Below are 19,504 nucleotides of genomic sequence, written 5' to 3'. Positions count from 1 at the left end.
ACATCTCCTTTTCAATTGTCCTTATGCACTGTGCAGTTATGTGTACTTGGCAGTTCTTTCATCATGCAGCACAGGTTCTAAGGACCACATTAACCATGTCATTAGCTCAGTGCATGCCTTTAGGCACTCTACAATGCACTTGAGCCCCTTGAACCTTAGAGCTGTGTATAATGTGGAAGAAATTGGTGTGTCTTGGTGTCAAGTTCTAAGGAGGCACCATATGGAAATTGCTGAGACACTGTGTGGAGAACAGAGGGCAGGAAATACACTGAGACACTGTGTGGAGAACAGAGGGCAGGAAATACATGTGTCTCCACCTGAGAAGGTGAAATCTAGGAGAGTGAAAGCTGCGAGAGCCGCAGTGGAGAAAGCTGTTTAATCTGATGTCAGAGCACCAAGGGGGGCTTGATTCAAAGCACAAACCCATGAAAAATTGCAAAACCCAAATCCTTTGTGAAGGTTTATTTAGAAAAACCACAATGCTGGGGAGTCACTGTTACATAGCGTGGTAATTCTCTTCCTCTTGAGTAATATGCACCACAGTGTGCGCATGCAATTCCTTTGCTGCAGAGATAACATCGTCCTTTACACATGTACACATATGGTCCTCAGCACACGCTACACTTCACACGGGGGTTAGGACACGCACAAAGCTGAGCTTTCCCATGAAAAAACTCTATAAAAAATACAAACCAAACTGAAGCAGTCAACACGAGAAGCAATGTGCAAAAATAGACAAAGTTACTCCTGAATGTTTGCTTAAGAAAAAAGGACTCCTCTGTCCCTGTTCCCCATTCAGCACTGACAATGGCAGATGTTGTCTGAAAGTAGGATATGAAAGCTAGTCACACCCTGCCCTCCTTCATGTTAGTTGCAGAGATTTTTAACCAGCTAAATAATCCTGTATTAGTATGAAAATCTGCCTTCAAGCATCACCATTGTGTGCTGTTGTTGCATCCAACAGACCTTTATATTGTTGCAATGTCTGACCTGTGATACTCAAGGCTGGTGACAACCAAGGCCTTGTGTGGAGCACACAGAAGAGGGAGGACAGACATCCCTGGTCACTGTCCCCCTGCAGGGGCTGGCAGCAGCTGCCTGGAGAAAACGCCAGGGACTGGGAGCTCTCCTCCCACGGGCTGGAAAGAGCCAGACTCCCAGGTCCTGGCCATGGGGTGCACGGCTCCAGCCCTCTCTGCTCTCATGCTGGGGCCGGTGCTTGAGATGATCCCTCACCGTGGCTGTGCAAAGGGCATGGCAGATGGAGGGGTGGAGAGCCCACAGGGCTTTCCCCAGCCAGGTGCCTCGGTCCATGGTGCAAACTGGGGCTGCAAAACCGGGATGGAGCCACCTGACTGTGTAACCACGTGTGTGGCTCTGAGCAAAGCTACACAGGACATGCTGCAGACACCACGAAGCAGTCACACCAACCCATCCTTGTGAAACTGCTGCATGCAAATACCAACACTGTCAATGGCAATTAAGACTAGAAATGGATTGCACTTGTTTCCCTTAAACACAGATACGTACCGCTCTTTAAAAAAAAAAAATCAAAAAAAATCTTCACAGAATTGATTAATAATTGGGATTCCCTTGGTTGGATCAAAGGAAAAGAACAAGAAATTAGGGGCAGTGTGATTCCTATCACTGGAGGTTATCAGTAACATAATCTTTAGGCTTTGTGGATGAGGATTCTTCCCACTCATGAAACTTCATGGTGCAAAGCCCAGTATTCCCCTGGTAATCCAAATGTTTTTTAAGGATTCTATTTAGGCCCATGCAGAGTTATGACTGTATCACAGAACTTGTAATTTTTTTTTATGGGATATCAAAGTTTTTCACAGAAAATCCTGCATGGATCTAAGGAAACCCTTAGCAAGACTCCCCTGTGTGTTATGTTTCTTACTTACAAAGCAAAGGTTTCAGTTTATTCTTAGGAAGGGAAGAAGTGGAAATTGTAGAGACTGGGAGCTCTCAGGGAAGTAAACTGTGGCTACTGCACTTTATATTCCAACTCAGCAGACCACTTTAGCCAAATGTTTTAAGTGGGATTTCAGTGAGTGTTACTCACGTTGGCCCCCACTACAAAGACCAGTACCCAACAGGAAGAGCATTGCCTTGGACCGACTCATTTCCATTATAAAAGGCACAGAGGGAGGGTTCATCCTGTTATCTTGCACCCCAGCCAGATGAAAACATCACTCAGGGAAGTGTGCCCAGCATCTGCCGACTGCTCTGGGGCTCCCCAGGCCTCTGATCCCCGGATGCCCAGCTGCACAGTGACCCACAGCAGTCCCTGCTGGCTCAGGGGTATCCTGCAGTGACTGTGGTGTCCAGCACTGCCCTGAGGAAGCAGTGCTGCCTCCCTGCTCTCAGAGGAGAGGCCAGTGTGCCCCAGGAGCATTTCTGCAGCTTTCTGAAAGCTTGGGGTGTGTGACACACCTGCACACCTGCCCTGAGTGTCCCTTGGCTCTTACAGCATGTGCACGTGCAACCAAAATGAACTTCTGGCTGTTAGTCAACTGTTGGCAGTGATACACCTGTGGTAGAGAGTAGTTTTAGACTGTAAAATACACAAAATGAAACATCAGACTGAATTCTTACTAAAATTTTGACTCTGTTGAGCACTGGGGTTAGCTGCTGCTTCATGAGTGTTTTCCACTGCGTTAAGATTATGTCCAGCATCTAAGTTAAGGCCATGATTTAGCAAAGCATTTGTGCATGTGCTTAAATCTGCCCTTATTCAGATAAACACTGGCACGAATACCCACGTGCCTTGTGATACAGGGACAAACCTCAACTGCAGCATATAAATGTCAGTTATGTAGCTGTCAAAACTACCCCTTTAATGTCTTTTCCCAGTAGCACAGTGGCTCTCCTGGATTAATTATTTAATTAGTCTTCATCTAAAAGGTCCTGAGAACAGTCCTATAATGCTAATAAATGTACATAAATACCAGAACTAAAAAAACCTCATGGCTCAAAGCAAAACAAATATTACTCAGAATACTTGTTTAGGTTAAGATTAATAGCTGTAAACTGTGCATTCTAGTAGCAAACAAAAACTTGTTGGCCTAGAAAAAAACTCAAAACATTCAACGTCTATAGGATTGGCAGCACTAACATTACTTTAGAATGTGGAGTAAGGATAAAAAACATCAGTGTAACATTACAAAATGATCCACCTAAGCTAAGCTTATGTAAACAAGTACGCTTTGACAATGTTTATACGTCTAGGCGTGATCCTGCACTGGGAGCTGGGTGGGTGGAGACCCAACAAGGGGGACGGGTGCTGTTCCAAGCTGGTTCCAGCTGCCCAGATCCCATTGCAGGAGAGAGGCTCAAGGGTGTGAACCTGCAAACCTGTACTGGCATCACTAGTTCTACTCCTGGGAGCAGCCCATTGCAGGATTCAGTTCAGCAGGACTATACACATAAGTAAGGATTATTCACAAACATAAGGCATTGCAGAACTTGGCCCTAAAATTTCTATTTTCAGCAGAGAATCCCTTATCCATACACAAGGTCATACTTTAACATATCAAAAAGTGTCTAAAATAAAGGTCAGAGTCACTATATGTTATGCTCAGTAACACAGTTAAGATGCTGCATATTGGCTTCAGATATTGCAAACCACTTTCTTCGTTAAAATCAAACCAACTATGAACCTGTCTCATAGGAATTACATTAACCGTGAAAATTGAAAATGAACAGGCTCTGTTTTCAAGGTTAAAAGGAGACATTAACAGAAATCAGCAACTCCCACTGTAATCCAGTGCCTTCCCTTCTGAGCAGTGAGCACTCTGAGACTGCAGCTGGTGGTGGCCTCCAGTCCTGCCTCGTGTCCTCGATGCTGTGGCTACTGGCGCTCCCCTTCCACCCGCTTCTTGCGAACTGCAAAGCAAGGAGAGAGAGTCATTACTGCCTTCCCGAGAGCACCAGGACTCTTCTCACAGACACTGCCCCTTCCCAGAAACATGAAGCCAGCACAGAAGGAAGGACCTTCTGAGAAATGCTCAGAAGAATTATGCCCACAAATACCATAATTAATAGATCATAATGCCCAACAAAACAATTGTACCTAAACTGCAGTTTTCTGTATCGCAGACTGTAGAATTGCACCAAGTGTTCATAGCAATATATTTTTCACAAAAATCAGATTCTGAGCTAAAGGTTTTAGATGATAAAAAAATCACCATTTCCTGCACTTCCTTCCAGTGATTCCATTTAGATTTTTATTACAGTTTTATTGTTCTTTTAAAAGCCACTGTGTTCCAGCTAAATTGATACTGGTCTGCTCTAGTCTGCATGGCAGTGCTCTGGATTATTTAAGCTTTAGGCATCAAAAATTAATAACTTCTGTAATTGCACAGTGTATACTATGGGTAAGCAATAATCATATTCTTTTAGAAAATAATTTGAAGTACTCTCAAGTACTGATATCAGGGAATATTGGCAACAAGGAAAATACCATATTGGACCTTTGGTTACCTGTTTAAACTTCACACGTACTGACTGCATCAACCATCTGATAGTAAGTTAATTAACTCTGGTTTCTCACTGGAAACGACGTACATGGAAGTTGTCATTTAGCAAAGCAGAGTGGTAAATGTTGTGTTATGGGCAAGATTATTTTGACAAGCAGTCCCATGTGAATTTTTACAGCACTTAAAATACATTATACCTGCTATAGAGCAGGTTTAGTTGGGCAGCATTTGCTACTCCACATTCTAATAAAATGCACTGAGTCTTTTCTGACCTGGCCAGGTAAGATTTGTGAGGTTCTCCTGTCTGTGTGATAAAAAAGTTAGTGTTATGTCAAAGTGTCATGTCCTGTTTCTGATACTGAATGGCTGAAGTACAGAACAAAGCAGTAGAACTGGATGAATGAATGCTTTACACCACAGAAAATCAATAACAACAATATATTGCTAAACATCCCATTACTTTACTGAGAGGAGGTTTTTTTTCATCGTGCCTTTTCGGCAAACAGACTGCATTATTCCAAAGCCTGCAGTGTAACATCAGTCATTTGTGTCTGCTTTCAGTGTTTTGTTCCTTCATTTATTATATTTTATCGAATTCCTTTAGGAATTCTGTCCTACAAAATTGTGAACAAAACCATACAACACAAACACAGGAAAATGAAGATTAGTACATTAGTCTAATGGCAACTGGCAAAATAATGGGGAAAAAGGGGTTTTCTCTCTTTGTAGATAGGATGTTTCAAATACCATTCTGGGACACTGATAGTTTCAGAAAAAATGGTATATAGTTGGAACGCTTAGGTACTGCTAAAAATTAAAATTTCAAAACCCCAAAAGCATGTGTGAAAGAAAAAGGCTTTAGCTCAGTTTTTATCTTAGCTCCCACAGAGAGAAGCCCAAGCTGAAACCCGCAAAGACATCATGGTTTGATACCCCACTCTGAAGCAGAGCTGATTGAAAACAAAAAGTTTAATTATTTTCTTCCCCTTCTCACTCTAAACTTCTCTTGCCCAGTGACCTCCTTCGTATTCTGTGTACTGAGCACACAGGGCAGAGCGTGTCACACTCGGGGACTTGCAGAGCTTTGCTGTCTTTGCCTGTACTTGGTCACACAGGCAGGAGGGTCTGGTTTGCTCCCTTGGCTGGGCAGGCCTGGTCCATCATGGCCTGGACAACAAACTCAGGACTTCTCTGTCCTCTGAAAAAACAGGATGGGTTTGATTCCTCGTTTACTGTCCAGAACAGCTGATAGAGCAGTGAGAAATCCAAGACACTCCAGGGAAAAGGCTGAAATAACTCCCATTCCCAGAAGGAGCAGGAGTAGAATAGTGGCTCCTAATCACAGTAGGATCTTTGTTGTTGTCTCCCCTAGAGCCCGAGGAGCTTTGCCTCTCCCCTCACACAGAGCAGCTGGAATGCTGTAGTCAAGATTCAGTCAGAATGTACAGACAGGAGGAGTTGTGCCCGGGAAGGTCAGGGCTTGGCTCACACAAATAAATGATGAGTAAATGTAGTGGTATCTTACCCAGATCGTTGTTTTTAGTGATAGCTGCTGCTACCCTGGTTCTTGGACCTTGTTTTGTGAACTGGTATCCAAACTTGAGAATCCTGGAGTTCTCCTCCAGCATCTTGGCAATCTCCATCTCTACAGCTGTCCCAAGCTGCTGCCTCTGTTGGCGATGTAGTGAAGTGTCCCCAAGAGAAAAAGAAACATTTGTTCTCACATGAGAGAGAAGTCAGTGGTTGTATTTAAGTACTGGGCTGCAAACTACAAAGGGAATCCCTGAAGATTTTGTCCCTGGGTTTTGTACTTGGCTTTGACTTGTTTTATTGAGAAGTTTTCTTTGGTTCCACTGACTTGGGACATGAGCTACAGAATGACAGAGCCACAGAGGCTGCCTTGACTCTGCCAGAGTTCCCTAGCAGAACCCTCTGGGAATCTATATGGAAGGGAAACAAAAGTGGACTTCCCCAATGGTCTCTCTTTACCTGGTTGTCAATTTTAATCTCTGTTAGGGATTCATTCTTTTTCAGTGCATCAATCAGTGCCAAAATCCCTGTCCCAGTGATGAAGTTGGATTCTACATTCAGACTCTTCAGTGTTTTGTTCACTTTCAACATATCTGCAAATGCCTGAACAGTCAAAAAGAAGGAACATGAATTGTGGAAGTTTCAGGGAACAATAGAGAATCTGCAAAATATAGCTTAGTACCAACAAGAAAAAAAGCCACAAATATGCTTAGAAGAACACAGAGGTAGATCAGAAGAGATTATATTTCTACTTTGTATAGCCACAGGGAATTCCTGCAAGAGAAAATAAAGAATGTATTCTAAAGCAGACATGGACCTACTTAAAATTTGTTGTGTTGTTTTGGGTTTTTTTCCCAGTAATGTTAAAACTTACAATAGCTACAGGGTCATTGCTTCGAGTAGCTGCAAGGCTGAATGTCTTCACATGTGTGTTGGTTTCCAGAGCTTTAGCAAATTCTTTCAGTGTTGGAATAGGAATATTCTACAGTAAGAAGACAAATCCGGTAATTAGGAAAGCCAGTCACACTGCTGATTTTAATTATTATCAAACTGATGGAGTAGCAACCACAGTCTATGCAAGTTTAACATCCCTGATGCTTTTAGGAGTGCGTCAGCATGGACAGAGCACCCTGTGGGTACAGTGGCCCCCAGAGGCTCGTGGGGCCTGTGCCAGGCTGCCATGTCAGCGCTGCCCAGAACTGGGCCAGGCCAAGGCCAGCACGTGGCCATCACTGAGCTACTTTCCTATTCTGCTGCCAGCTGTTCAGTCTCCACGAGGGCTAATTGAATTTGGCCAGTGATGATTACACAGTACCCATGAGATATCTTCCTTTACCATCTGCTGAAGAAAGGCAGCCAAAGGGAGTCACCCCTTGGGCTGTTAATTGGAATTTAATTCAGTATCAGGAATTGATGACCTTGGAGCCTTGAGCTTTCCCCATCCCTTCCCTGAGTGTCCTGCTTTTTCTGAACAGTAAAGAGAGACAAAATTTGAAGATAAAAGGCACAGGCTTTGGAAAGACTTGAATAAATCCTCCTATGATGACATAAACGAAACCACAGCACCTACCTTTATGTTGTTGAGATTAATTTCTGTGAGACTAGGATCATTTGCTTTTATCCTTTGTAAACTTGCTTCCACATTGGTTGGATTAGGTGGCTCCTCAAAGATGGGCTTGACCTTTTCACCTTTCACGACATCTGCAACACAAGATCTCACGCAATGTCAACCGAGGAACAGGCATCATCATCACTCTGGCTGTTCAACTCCCATTTAGGTTTGTACTGCAGCAGTCCAGGAAGGGTTTATGAGAACTACAAAACCTGCAAGCAGGAGTATTATCCCCATTATCCCTGCCATACCCTTTGCACGTACTGTGCACCCAGAGCTGTCACTGGAGGCTGTGGTCACGGAGGCTGGGCAGCGTCGTCACGGGCAAATTCCTCCTTTATATACAAAATCCCTGGAGCCAAAGCCAAATTTGAGCCAAAGCAGCTTTGAAGACTATTGTTTGGGATGTGATATACTGCAAGGGCTGCTTTGTACTGTGTCTAATATCTGTAAAGAAAGGTGTGCTCAGAACTTGCCCGTTACATTCGTAAGAAAATGTCCCTGCACCTTTGAATAGACTGTGCCACGTAAGGCAACACGAGAGGAGGCCCCTCAGTTTCCTCCTCTCAGCTGATACTATCAGCCCTACTATAAATTCAATTAGCTCTTGTAAAATTGCAACATCTGCACTTTCTAAATAATAAAACTATCAAAGCATGAAAAATAAGTCTGTCTGCCAGCACCAAGATTTATGAAATCTTTGAGTAGTCATGTTCCAAAGAACTATGGTATTTAGTGCTGGAAGCTATGAGCTATAAATATTCTCAGACATGCATAAAAATCATAGCTTAGAACACAATTAGTACTTCTAATTCCCATGCATATAGTTGTGGAGATTAATTTATTAACCCTGACCACCCAAGCCACTAGAGGCAAGAAAGGAATATGCTGCTGACCACAAGTATGTTTAAATGTTTTTATTTTATGCTGCGGACAGGGAGAGATTTTGAAGACTTGTGCTCAAGTCTCAGTGTAGCACACATTGCTGTTCATTGCAAAGAGTAAAAGTTCATGCCATGTCATGGGCCAAAAGAAAGCCACATCTTTTTTTAGAACTCATAGTAGAGATGGTCATACACAAACCTTGAGCTAGCTTTCACTCCACTCTCTTTGATGCCAAACTTTTTTTTTACTAATTCCCTGAGAGACCTCACATATACCTGAATAACACTTCAGCCTTCCTAGGGAGCTGGGAATTGAAAACTACATTTAGAGAATTCACCTTGGATGCGAGGATAGAAAGTAAACAAAAAAAGCAAAGCATTTGTTGCACTTGTGGCAACGCCCGGCCAGACTGGGAGCAGGGAGACACAAGCACCCTGTCCTCAGGTTAGACACCACAGTGTACTCAGCCTACAGTTAGGAGCAGCTTTCATTTTCTACTTCTTCTTGCCTCCCATGAGTTCTTCTTGTTTCTTTAATCATGGTGCTGTTTTGCCACATCGATGAGCAAATTTTTACTGAAGCATTTCACTTGGCTAAGGGAAGATATTGCTTTTGGACCAAAGAACACGGTGATGTGACAGTGATTTTCTGGTTCGTAGGTCTGTGATTGGAGCATAGTTTAGCTGACTCACATAGCTGACTTTTTGACTCAGTGCAACAAAAATATTCTGAAATCTATGAGGATTAGTAATGCATGCAGTTGCCTGTTATGAGATAGATGGCAGCTCACACAGGGTCCCACTGGGAAGGCTTGCAGAGCAGCTTAATCCTGAGAAAAATGAAGTGACACGGTGTCCTGTCTACTTTCCCACCTCCCCTTTAGTAATGGAAGATGGAAAGGAAAGCCCTTGGTAAAGACAGACGCTGTTCTCATGGCCTTAGAAGAAGAAAACATTTTTTTAGTACTGTTTCCCCAGGAAAGGGCATTCCACAGTTTTGTCTTAAAAAGCAAAGTTTAGCCCACTTGATATCCCAGGGCTTGGAGGTGACAAGCTCTGGATCAAGGTTTGGCAGCTCTCAAGAAAAGCTTGGAATTCAGATGCACCCATTTCTCCCTCCATCCAGCCTCCTGTGGGTTGCTGAGCTAAGACCTGATTCACCAAAGGTCCGTTTATTTAGTGCAAACATTTCTGGATTTGTTCCTAGTAACTACAGCTGTTTCTCTTGGGGGATTTCTGGAACAATTCTGTTTCCTGTGTCCCGAGGGAGCCACAGAACAGGCACAGTTTACACACACTGCCACGGGAGCCAGGCGGACGTGGTGGATCAGAGGGAGGAGCTGGGGCAGGAGCACATCCCTGCAGTCTCTGCCTCCCTATGGATGCAGCTTGAGGTGACTCTGGTCACAGATGTGCCTAGGACAGGGATTCTGCCACATTTGAGCCCAGTGGTTACAAAGTCATTTTTCAGTTGTGTAAATGTAGGTACTTGGGGCAAGATGGCCTGGCCTGAACTGTGGCCAACTCTTAGCTGCAGCTCACTCTGTTTTCTGCCTGCTGCCTAAACTGAAGTGGAATGGAATTTTGTATGTCTTTGCCTCTTAAATACTCCCACTCTCTCAAGCACCTCTGCAGAGCCAGATACTGCTTTCTAGGAAAACAAATTTCCTTAGGAACGTTCTGTTTGTATACTACTGTTGTCCTTATAGTGAATTTTAAGATTGTTTTTACTTTTAAAAAGCCACCTCTCATGATTAATTAGATCAATCAGTTAGGCCCAGCCACATTACACTAAATTAGACCAACAGAGCTCACCTATAGGTGTAGAAGTGCCAAAAGATGACATGCAGCCCACAAGAGAAATCTGCTTACTTACTTCTCACGATTCCTTTTCCATCTTTACCGCGGGCCCCTGCTTCATCAAATTTTGGGTTGTTGACCATATTGTGCACTCCAAGAACAGCTGGAATGTGTAAATACCAGCAAGAGGATACAATGTTAATGGCAGGAACACAGATTGCAGGAAAGTATCTCCTACAAATTGTACTTTAGTTCCCCAAACAAAACCCCCTTTACAAAATGTTCACTGTCTGCATCATGCCTGCTTGTAGGGAGAGTCTTTTGGGCTCCAAATTCTGGAGATACAGGCACTTTCAATATAGATTTTTGAACAATTGAGTCAATGTAGAATGCATATCACAGAAGTGCCAGCTGGAAGGAACCACTGTGGGTCATCTTGTCCAGCCTCTCCTGCAGACAGGAGTGTTGCCAGCATTAATGAGGTCAGCCATGGCTTTGTCTAGCTGCAGTCTGAAAACACCCAGGGATGGAAATCCCACCATCTCTTTGGGTAATTTGTTTCAGTGCTACGCTCCTAATCACTTTTCTTCCCTAACATAAAACCTGAACTTCTTATTACTCTTATGTTCTATTGTTTGGTGTACTTGAAAATGTCACTGTACGTGTGATGAGCTTAATGCATTGGCATTCCCACCAGGGTTTCTTATGGAAGCACATCGATATTAACATGCTTGGAAAACAATAAGAAGTGGTGAAGACACCCAGGTCTAATGACCTGGCAACCAATTTTCTCATTCAATGGGTTAGATTCCAAATTTCCTCATGGATTCAGGATCTTTATCCACTGCATTCTGTGACAAGTTTATCCTGCTATTTGGGATGTCAGAGTTGAGAGGAGGTAGCAAGAGTACACTACAAACAATGTGAGTACAGTAAGGTCAGTCACTCCCATTAGAGTGCCAGCACCCCAGCCTGCAGTCCACTGAGCACCCTTCCCTTCCCGAAATCCCGTGAGCTGGTTCATCTTCCCCCCTACAACATCAGTTGTAGGTAGAGGAGTCTGAAATGCAGCAGCTGTCGAGTCACGCTTCAATCATCCTGGGCAACGAGTGGCCCACAGCTTGGCCACCTGTCAGACAAGCACCAGGGGCCTGAGGGGTCATCATGAGACACTCCTGGGGGCAGGTCTGGCCAGAGAAGAGCTGGACATTTGGGAGGATCATATCTATGTATTATCTAACCTGCAAGGTCATAGAGCTCAGTATCTGAAGCACTGGCCAGGGCCTCTTCTAGTTCTGGATCCAGGGTCACTTTCTCTTCTGTGCGGGTTTCTACAGGCTTTTCTTTAGGGATAAATATTTTTCCTAAGAGAATAAAAAAAACCAGAGTGAGCAATGAATTATTGGAACAACTCCTTTGCCTCCTGGCAGCAGGGGAATAGGTCTGTGACAGTGGAACTGCTTGGAAATATTATCTCATGCATGTTTTTCTCTTTCTTACTTGATGTTATCCTCCCCACCAGAATCTTAGCAAATCTAAAAATAAAAGGTGCGGATTTCTGCTCTGTGTTGTTGACTGTTATTTTAGGGAATGTGCTCTCAGGAACAGTCCCAGCTGGGATTTTTCTGAAGGTCCTGTGTCCTTAAATAGGCAGAATCAGGTCTATACAAAAAGCTTGCAGAAATTTCATCCTTCTATTTAAATGAGTCACTAGGAGCAGTTAAAACCATCCTACTGCAAGAATCTTTCAGTTCATGAACTCCATACCTGATCCTGAAAGCTCAGCAAACCCGTTCTCTTCCAGTAACTCAGTTTAATACCCAGTCCCTCCAGTATATTTCCCCTCTGTGTCTCCTGATGATCATTCACATAAATAGCCTTATCCTGATCATTTGTGCAGGCCTGAGCAGTCTGAACTGAACCACATGTAGCCCAAGAAAGACTCCTGATGTGTTTGTCTCTCTCTGTATCCTGCTGATACCTTTGGGTGTGCAGATGTGTGTTTCCATGCAATATTCCCCCAAGACTGAGGTCATTGGCCTGTCTGCTGAAATGAGGAAACTGCAGGATAACTCCAGGAACAACACAACAAGTTCCACTACTGCTGTGGGCTGCTATGATGGTTAACCTCAGCAGTGTGATGATGCAACTGCAGATGCTTGGAGCGAGGCCCTTTAAATCAGAGCTGGAGCTGCACTTGAGTCAGCAGCACTGCTGGGCCATCATCATGGCATCACTCCCACTCGGCCCTCCTGACCAAAGCCCTGCAGTCACTGACACACTGGATGATGCCACATGCAACAGACAGTGCCACTGCTCCAGTAAGGGGCTGAATTCCAAGGGCTACTGTCCAGTGTGGGATAGTTCCCCTCACCTGGTCCCTAACAACTACTCCTCAAGCAGTCTTTAATTAATCCTATTGTAATGAAGCTGTGATGATCTTTGGTGCAGGTGGCTGTGGCCCACTGTCAGCTTTAAATTTTATTTTTGTGCAGCTTTGTACACTCTAGATGTAATGCTTGAAGCATATCCTGTGACTTCTTGAAATGTCTCTGAAGTAGTTTAACTGTATTAGTGATATTGTTACCATTCATAAATGTAATTCTGATATTTAGTGTTGAACTACAAATGCTTTGTCTCTGGTTTTGCAACACTGTCATCCTTTTGTGGCTTTGTTTTTCCCCATTATGTTCCAAAGTATCATTTTCATGTAGTAATTTCCAATTCATTTATATCTTTTATACAAGTTTGTCTACAGCCATTTTTTTGCTGTCAGCTTCCATGACTCAAGTCACTGAATAAGCTCAGAAAAAAAATTTAAAGGAGATTCCTGAAACTCTGGTAAGGTTTATTGATACACGATTCAAATTATTTACCTTGGAGATATTTCTACCAAGGCTAAACAACTTCTGAGTACAAAACTGGACAGAAAGTTATGTAGAAAGACAAAGTAGTATCATGGTATGATTTATTTTTCATGTGATACTTTAAGTAAGTAATCTTTTGAGAAAAGGCTTCAAGAAGATAGAAGCCTTTGGTGGGTGAAAGGTAAGAACCATTTAAACTGTGACTGCATTGGGCCACAGCAAGCAGGGACAGCCATCCCAGCAGCATCAAACAAAAGTCAAGTGGAAATCTGAGGAGAGAAATACTCTGCAAAGACAGGTCAGTCATGCTCTCCAGATTTAATAGCAGCACAGGTGGTAAGACTTCAGACTCCCTCTGTGCTACCACCTAATCTGAAGTGTTGGATAACAGTTTCCAGACACCACTGACCAAGACTTAACTTGATGCCAGCTTGACAAGGAAAAAAATTCATTACTGTGCTGGAAGCTAGAAAACCAAAATCAATCAGAATCTGAGTGAACAATCAATAGTGAGGAATACTGTCCACAAAGTGTTCTCCTTTCAGATCACTGGTGGATCCACAGGAGTTTCAAGTACCCAGTAGGTTGTTTGAGAAACTGAGGGAATCCTGCTGATCCTTATCCTGCCTGGTAGTACTGTTCTGTGACAGCAATCTCCACAGAGCCACAGCGTGTGGAGACACAGCATCTCCAGCAGGCACTAGGGCATCCTTCCCAGGGCTGAAGCCCAGCCCCACTTTTAACAAATACTGCCGCCAGCCTGTACTTTCACACATAACACTGTAAGGAGACACAGGACCCTGAGCTTGGACTAAACTGGACACGATACGTGGTAGAGTTGGTCTTTCTCTAAGGACTTTGGATGTGTGCAGGCCAAGTACCTTGCACAGCAAGAAATCAAGGGGTAATGGAAACCAGTACAGGCTCATACCTTTTCTGTGCAGTTCACATATATAGGAATACCATTTCAAACATTTGCTTCAGGCAGACGTAATTGTTGGCTGACAGCCCGGCTCTCGTTAAATGTGTATATGATTCCCAATGATAGTTTCATTCAATGCATTCTTGGCAAATGTTTTAGAAAAAAAATTCTATTATTGGTTATATGAAATATTTACAGGGGCAAGGTCATGTCCAAGATAGTAATATATATCTTTAATGTATGTGGGCCTTGCTGGCATCCAGTGGTGTTTTAAAAATATTCTTTTTACTGCTATCTTGACAAGAACATTCCACTGTGAGGAGATTCTGTAGCACAGCAGATGGAGGCTAGAAAGGCTCATGTTTTAGCATGTTATTAGGAATTTATTACCTGTCCACCAACTGCAAAACCGTGTGTCTGTTTATAGACAGCTGTCAACCAGCTTCCTTTCATTATTTAAGGAGAGAGTTTGAAGATTCAGGAGGTCTCTCCTAGTCCCACATTTGTACATTGTAAATTCATTTTCCAGTGCATCATGGAATTCACTGACAAAATAAAATATGGATTGTGGCTTCCTTGATTCAATGGTCCAACTTAAAATTTATTATTTGGAAGAAGCCTTGGAGGAATAGTGACATTTCATTATTTTAAAGTGAGATTTATGAAGAAAGGCTGCTGCTCTTGGTGTTCTTTATATTCACACTGTGTTTTAGAAGGTACTTTATTATTACTTTATTCTGTGTGGTATAATTAATGTTGGCTGTTTAATCTTTTGCCTCCAGAATATGCTAACATTCTGTGCTAAGTCTTAACAGCAATACCTTAACTTTCTACCAATGAAAAACACGTGACAAAAGTTCTGTTTATACACAACTTGAGCTACTTTGGTGTTAACAAGACAAAAATAACCACACTTCTGCATAAAAATAATGTATTCTTTGTTTAACTGCAAACCAAAATTCAATTGCAGTAAGATACAATTTTGTTTTTACACAAGCATAGAAACCCAAAGTGTGTGGAATCCCAAGTGCTTTCTTTCAATGTGAAATTTTAAGTGTGCATCACTGCAGTTCTCCCCTCCTTTTGGCCAAACTGGGCTAAGTGTCTGGGGTGACCTGGATGATGACTGAGGCAGCTTATTACAAACCAGGGCTTTCTGACTGTGAGTGCAGTGAGCAGAGTTTTGTCCTGGCTCAGTTTAACTGCAGACCTACTCCTGTTCACCCACTGCAAAAACAAAACTTCTGTTGAAACTGAAATATGATATGGTTCATGTTTTCCTCAGAAGAGGCTTGGGGAAACAAAATCCATTGACAAGCAGAGGGAAGAAGGATTCAGAGAAGGGCACTACAGAGAGATAGAGAAATGTGGACCAAGGTAAAAGGAAAGCAAATTCTCTATGAAAAAAGAAATTCACTGGGAACAGACATGAATCACAGGTGTAATTCTGCCACTTGGTTCAGCCAGGTCTCTTTTCCTGCATCGTGCAAATGCCCTGTCAGAGTAACACAAGGAAATGAGATCCCTCCCTTACACAGCAGCAATGAACTGCCATGTGCACATCTGCAGGAAGATTGATTAACTGAGCAGGGAACGCTTCAAGTGGACTTTCCTGAAGTGAGGTTTTTATTTATTGTTATATAAGGAGAGGGAGAAAAAGGAATTTGGAGAGTGCAGTTGGTAGGATTTTAGTAGCAAGTCCAATCTAAAAACATTTTGAGGATTTCACCTTTGTTTATAGTTTGCAGCATTTGGAGCATCATTTCTGAGATGTCTCCTCTATTCCTTCCTTCTTCTGTCATTAGACTTTTATGAATGAATATAAATTGCCACCATTTTTATTTTAGTATTTATTTATATTTAGTATATACTTGGTGTTTACTCCCATCTTGTAGAAGTCAAAACTGTACAAGCCAAAACTCAGTAAAACTCAGAGCAATAGGAAATAAGGCCATTTATATTAGCTGTAAAAAATCTCCTTTTATTTAACATCAATTTTTTAAGGATATTTACTTAATTTTATAATATAAATGCATTTTCTGCCATAATTGTAAAACAATAATGTACTTTCTTTTCCTACAAACTGTAGCTCAGATTATTGTACTTTCAAGAAAATACCTGGTTACACTTACTACTGCTGACTTCTCAATGAATCACTGACTACAGTGAGTGCCTGTTTGTTCTCAATTACAGAATGCTACACTGACCTTGGGAGTGAAATTCAATAATCCTGGAAATCTGCCTTGCATAAATCACAGGCACTTGATTCACTTTTTCCATTTTACACTGTTCTTTTCTGTTGAGGCTTACTTAAACCCCTCCCTACAAATATTCTATAAAAATGGAGCTAAATTAGTTCTTACCAAGGACAAATTTGTATTATGAAGAAGAAAACAGGCCAAGTTTGAGTAAGCGTGAAGCTGAACGCCAGTAGTAATAAAAATCATAATTGTTGCTGTTCTGTTGGTCTTGGATTAGTGTCAGCATATTCTATGCCTTAAAAATTATGACAATGGAATAGGAAGGTTGCAAAGATAAGCATTCCAAAGTTATTAAATCTATTGTGCACAGAAAAAGTGAACTTAAGTTGCACCAGTATCCTTGACTTTGATCAGCATGCTGTGACTCTGCCACTGCAGCAACACCTTCAGAGAGCTCTCCTGGAAAGCATGCGTGCTCAAACAAAAATAAACAAAAGCCAACCCGTATTTTTTAAAACAGAAGGAAGCCCAGAATTTCTCCAGACCCTCACACGAAGTATCACAAGTTAGGATGCAGGGCAGTCCTCTGGATTCCCTCCTGGATTCCCTCCTGGATTCCCTCCTGGATTCCCTCCTGGATTATCCACTCCACCAAGTGAGCAGAAAGCTCTTATATCTGGTGTGGAATGGTGCCAGAGGAGGAAGAAACTCAAACCGTGCCACTGCACTTCAGTGATGCCCTCCTGGACATCAAAGACCCTTGAAACATGGGCAGAGCGGAATGCAGCACTAGTTATGTTCTTTTCTGGCCTCTTTTCTCCCATCCAACACATTCTTCTCCTCTTTCCTTTCCTCAGGAAGGCCCCCTGTGCCTTCCCCATCCCCTGTGTCTCCTGGTTTTAAAAAAATCTTTGAATCCTGACCCTTCCCACCACCTCCTTTCCTTCTGCCCTCCCTTCCTTGCCACTGCTGTCCTCTACTGCTCCTTTCCCTAGAGCTGCCACGTCTAGTCCTTCATCCTGGAATATTCATACAGCTCCTCAACCCCCCCACCCCACCTCTCTGCCCCAGCCTCTCTGCTGGCTGTTTACTCTTTTTTTTCCTTTACAGTGCCCTCACAAAGGCAGGGGAGCTCGGTCAGAGCAGGAGGGAGTCTCCCTGCCCTTGGTCCTGGTGTGACAGTGGCATCCCAGAGGAGCAATTGCAGGAACATCCCGGGAGCCCGGCCACGCCGGGTCCCTCTGGGCACTGCTGGGCTGTCACATGTGCCGCCACGGGCAGGCAGGAGCTCTGGCTGACACTCACTGCACGGGGAGCATCTGGAGAATGCTGTAACCAACTGGATGTACAAGAAAGCACAATATTTTGAAGATGCCAGACTTGAGTATATTTCCCTGGGGATTCCAAAGGGCATACATTTCAAGTCCTCTCTTCAAAGCGTGGGGGCACTGCAGGTCATGAAAAAAAACAGCTGGAAAAATTTTCTCTAGATGGATAAAACAATGTGTTTTCTCCTAATCTTGTTCTTGGAAGCAGCTAAGTCCTTTTTGCTGACACTTTCCAAAAATTCAACTCGAGGCAGCTTCTCAGCATGGGAAATTTCTCTGTGAACTGTGCAAGTTTGGCAAAGTCATGAAGAACTAAAAGAGAGTCTTAAAAAAGCAAGCAGTGAAAGGCACTGGCTAGAGGCATTACTGTCAGCAACTGCAACGCTTTCAATGCCTTAAGAGACAAACATCAGCTCTAAATTTAAGCCCTAAAGAATAGGAAAAAGGTGGCAGAAATTTAATCAAACCATTTAAGCGCTGGGGGTGAAACAACAGCCATGTCAATCCAGGGAAGATACTGTGTCTCTATACTAAACCCTGACTTTTGAAAGCAGCCTGTTAGACAGTGTGGAATTGGAACTCATTAGCATCTACTCCAATGCTGTGACCTTCTGAAAATGCCTGTCCTTATTACTGGTGCTGTGTATTGATACTCTGCTTGGCACAGCACCACATGCAACGTAGATGGTCTCTGACAGAGCAACTGAAAACATGGGTTTGGCCAGAAGTTCTCTGGTACTTCCTTCCCTTTCCCTTTTATCAATCAGCTGAAAAGGTTAGTATTTAATCACATACAGGCATGTTCCCCTTCCCTTTCCAGCCACAAATAATAATAGCCTGATCCACTGGAGTTTTTGCACGACTTTGATGAGAACTGGATCGGATCCAGAATGAAATGGTTTGGCAAGGAGTGGAAGACCTTGTAGAAAACAGGGACAGTGGTGAAGGGTTGAAACAGCAATCCTTAAAGCAACCTTTCATAGCCAATGACATTTCACAACAGAAGAACCCTTTTGAATGATGTTTCACTAGTACCATACAGTTCAGAGACCCCTGCAGCAAAGCAGAAACAGAGCTGCTGTTACCAGTCCGTGCCTGTATCACAGCAGGACTCAGCTCTTACCTGAGGTCAGATGTATGGACTGCACAGAAAACACAGCACTGGCAGTGCTCTGGCACACACTTTGTGCCTGCACTGCTCCTTATGTTCCCCACCTTTTCTTTTTATTCCTGGGTCATTCATGAACTTGAAAGTGACACTTCCCATGGAAGTGATGGAAGTCTGATAACCAGCAGTGGGTCGGTCTAAGTAACTTCCACAGACCATCAGATTCTGTGTAAGGATTTCTAGCACATCTATCCTAAGCAGGAACAAATCCAAAATACACAAAATAAACACTTACAAACTGCCCATCTCTATGGCCCCAGTTATCAGCCCCACTGCTCATTACTAAGAGACATCTGTGTTGCACGAGAGTTCCTGAAAGCCACCAGATCATTTCAAAGCACATAATGGGGCATTCAAATGACCTACCCAGCCCTGACTTGTGTTAGGGAGGATGTGGGTAAAGCAGCCTGAAAACATTTCTCAATGGCCAGTTTTGGGTGTGCACCTGTGACCATTTCAGGCCCAGTTCAGGCAAACCCGGGGTCTCCATTGAAATCTGAGATCTCTCCCATACAGGCTTAAATCCTTTTTGTACAGCAGTTACTGAAGTTACCAAGCTGCAGTATGGCAGAGGGCCAAAACCCTAATGCATTCCACACGTTTGATTGTTTTTGCCAAATGCCTCCAACCTCCTGAAACCACAATTACAATCAAAAACAAGGCAATTCCCTGCATAACCAGCCCCCCCGTCTTGGGCTCATATTT

At 43.1% G+C, this 19,504-nt stretch overlaps 1 protein-coding gene and 1 long non-coding RNA gene across 4 annotated transcripts in view; one reads left to right on the top strand and one right to left on the bottom strand.

Annotated features, from left to right (window-relative positions):
• LOC125332552 overlaps window positions 1–19,504 on the top strand; it is a 56,116-nt gene that overhangs the window by 16,326 nt on the left and 20,286 nt on the right. The window lies entirely within an intron of this gene.
• The window catches only part of TMOD2 (tropomodulin 2), a 35,073-nt gene continuing 16,016 nt past the window's right edge, over window positions 448–19,504 (bottom strand). For all 3 annotated transcript variants that reach the window (XM_048317541.1, XM_048317542.1, XM_048317543.1), the window contains exons 4-10: window positions 11,555–11,677; window positions 10,390–10,476; window positions 7,588–7,718; window positions 6,892–6,999; window positions 6,477–6,620; window positions 6,013–6,157; window positions 448–3,894 (exon numbers count right to left, since the gene is read on the bottom strand). In XM_048317541.1, coding sequence (XP_048173498.1) covers window positions 3,860–3,894; window positions 6,013–6,157; window positions 6,477–6,620; window positions 6,892–6,999; window positions 7,588–7,718; window positions 10,390–10,476; window positions 11,555–11,677 — 773 coding nt within the window. In that variant the 3' untranslated portion in view covers window positions 448–3,859. The remainder of the gene's footprint in view (window positions 3,895–6,012; window positions 6,158–6,476; window positions 6,621–6,891; window positions 7,000–7,587; window positions 7,719–10,389; window positions 10,477–11,554; window positions 11,678–19,504) is intronic.

This window comes from Corvus hawaiiensis, chromosome 13 (assembly GCF_020740725.1).
Source record: "Corvus hawaiiensis isolate bCorHaw1 chromosome 13, bCorHaw1.pri.cur, whole genome shotgun sequence".
Lineage (NCBI taxonomy): Eukaryota > Metazoa > Chordata > Aves > Passeriformes > Corvidae > Corvus > Corvus hawaiiensis.
This window is presented reverse-complemented; position numbering and strand designations above follow the sequence as displayed.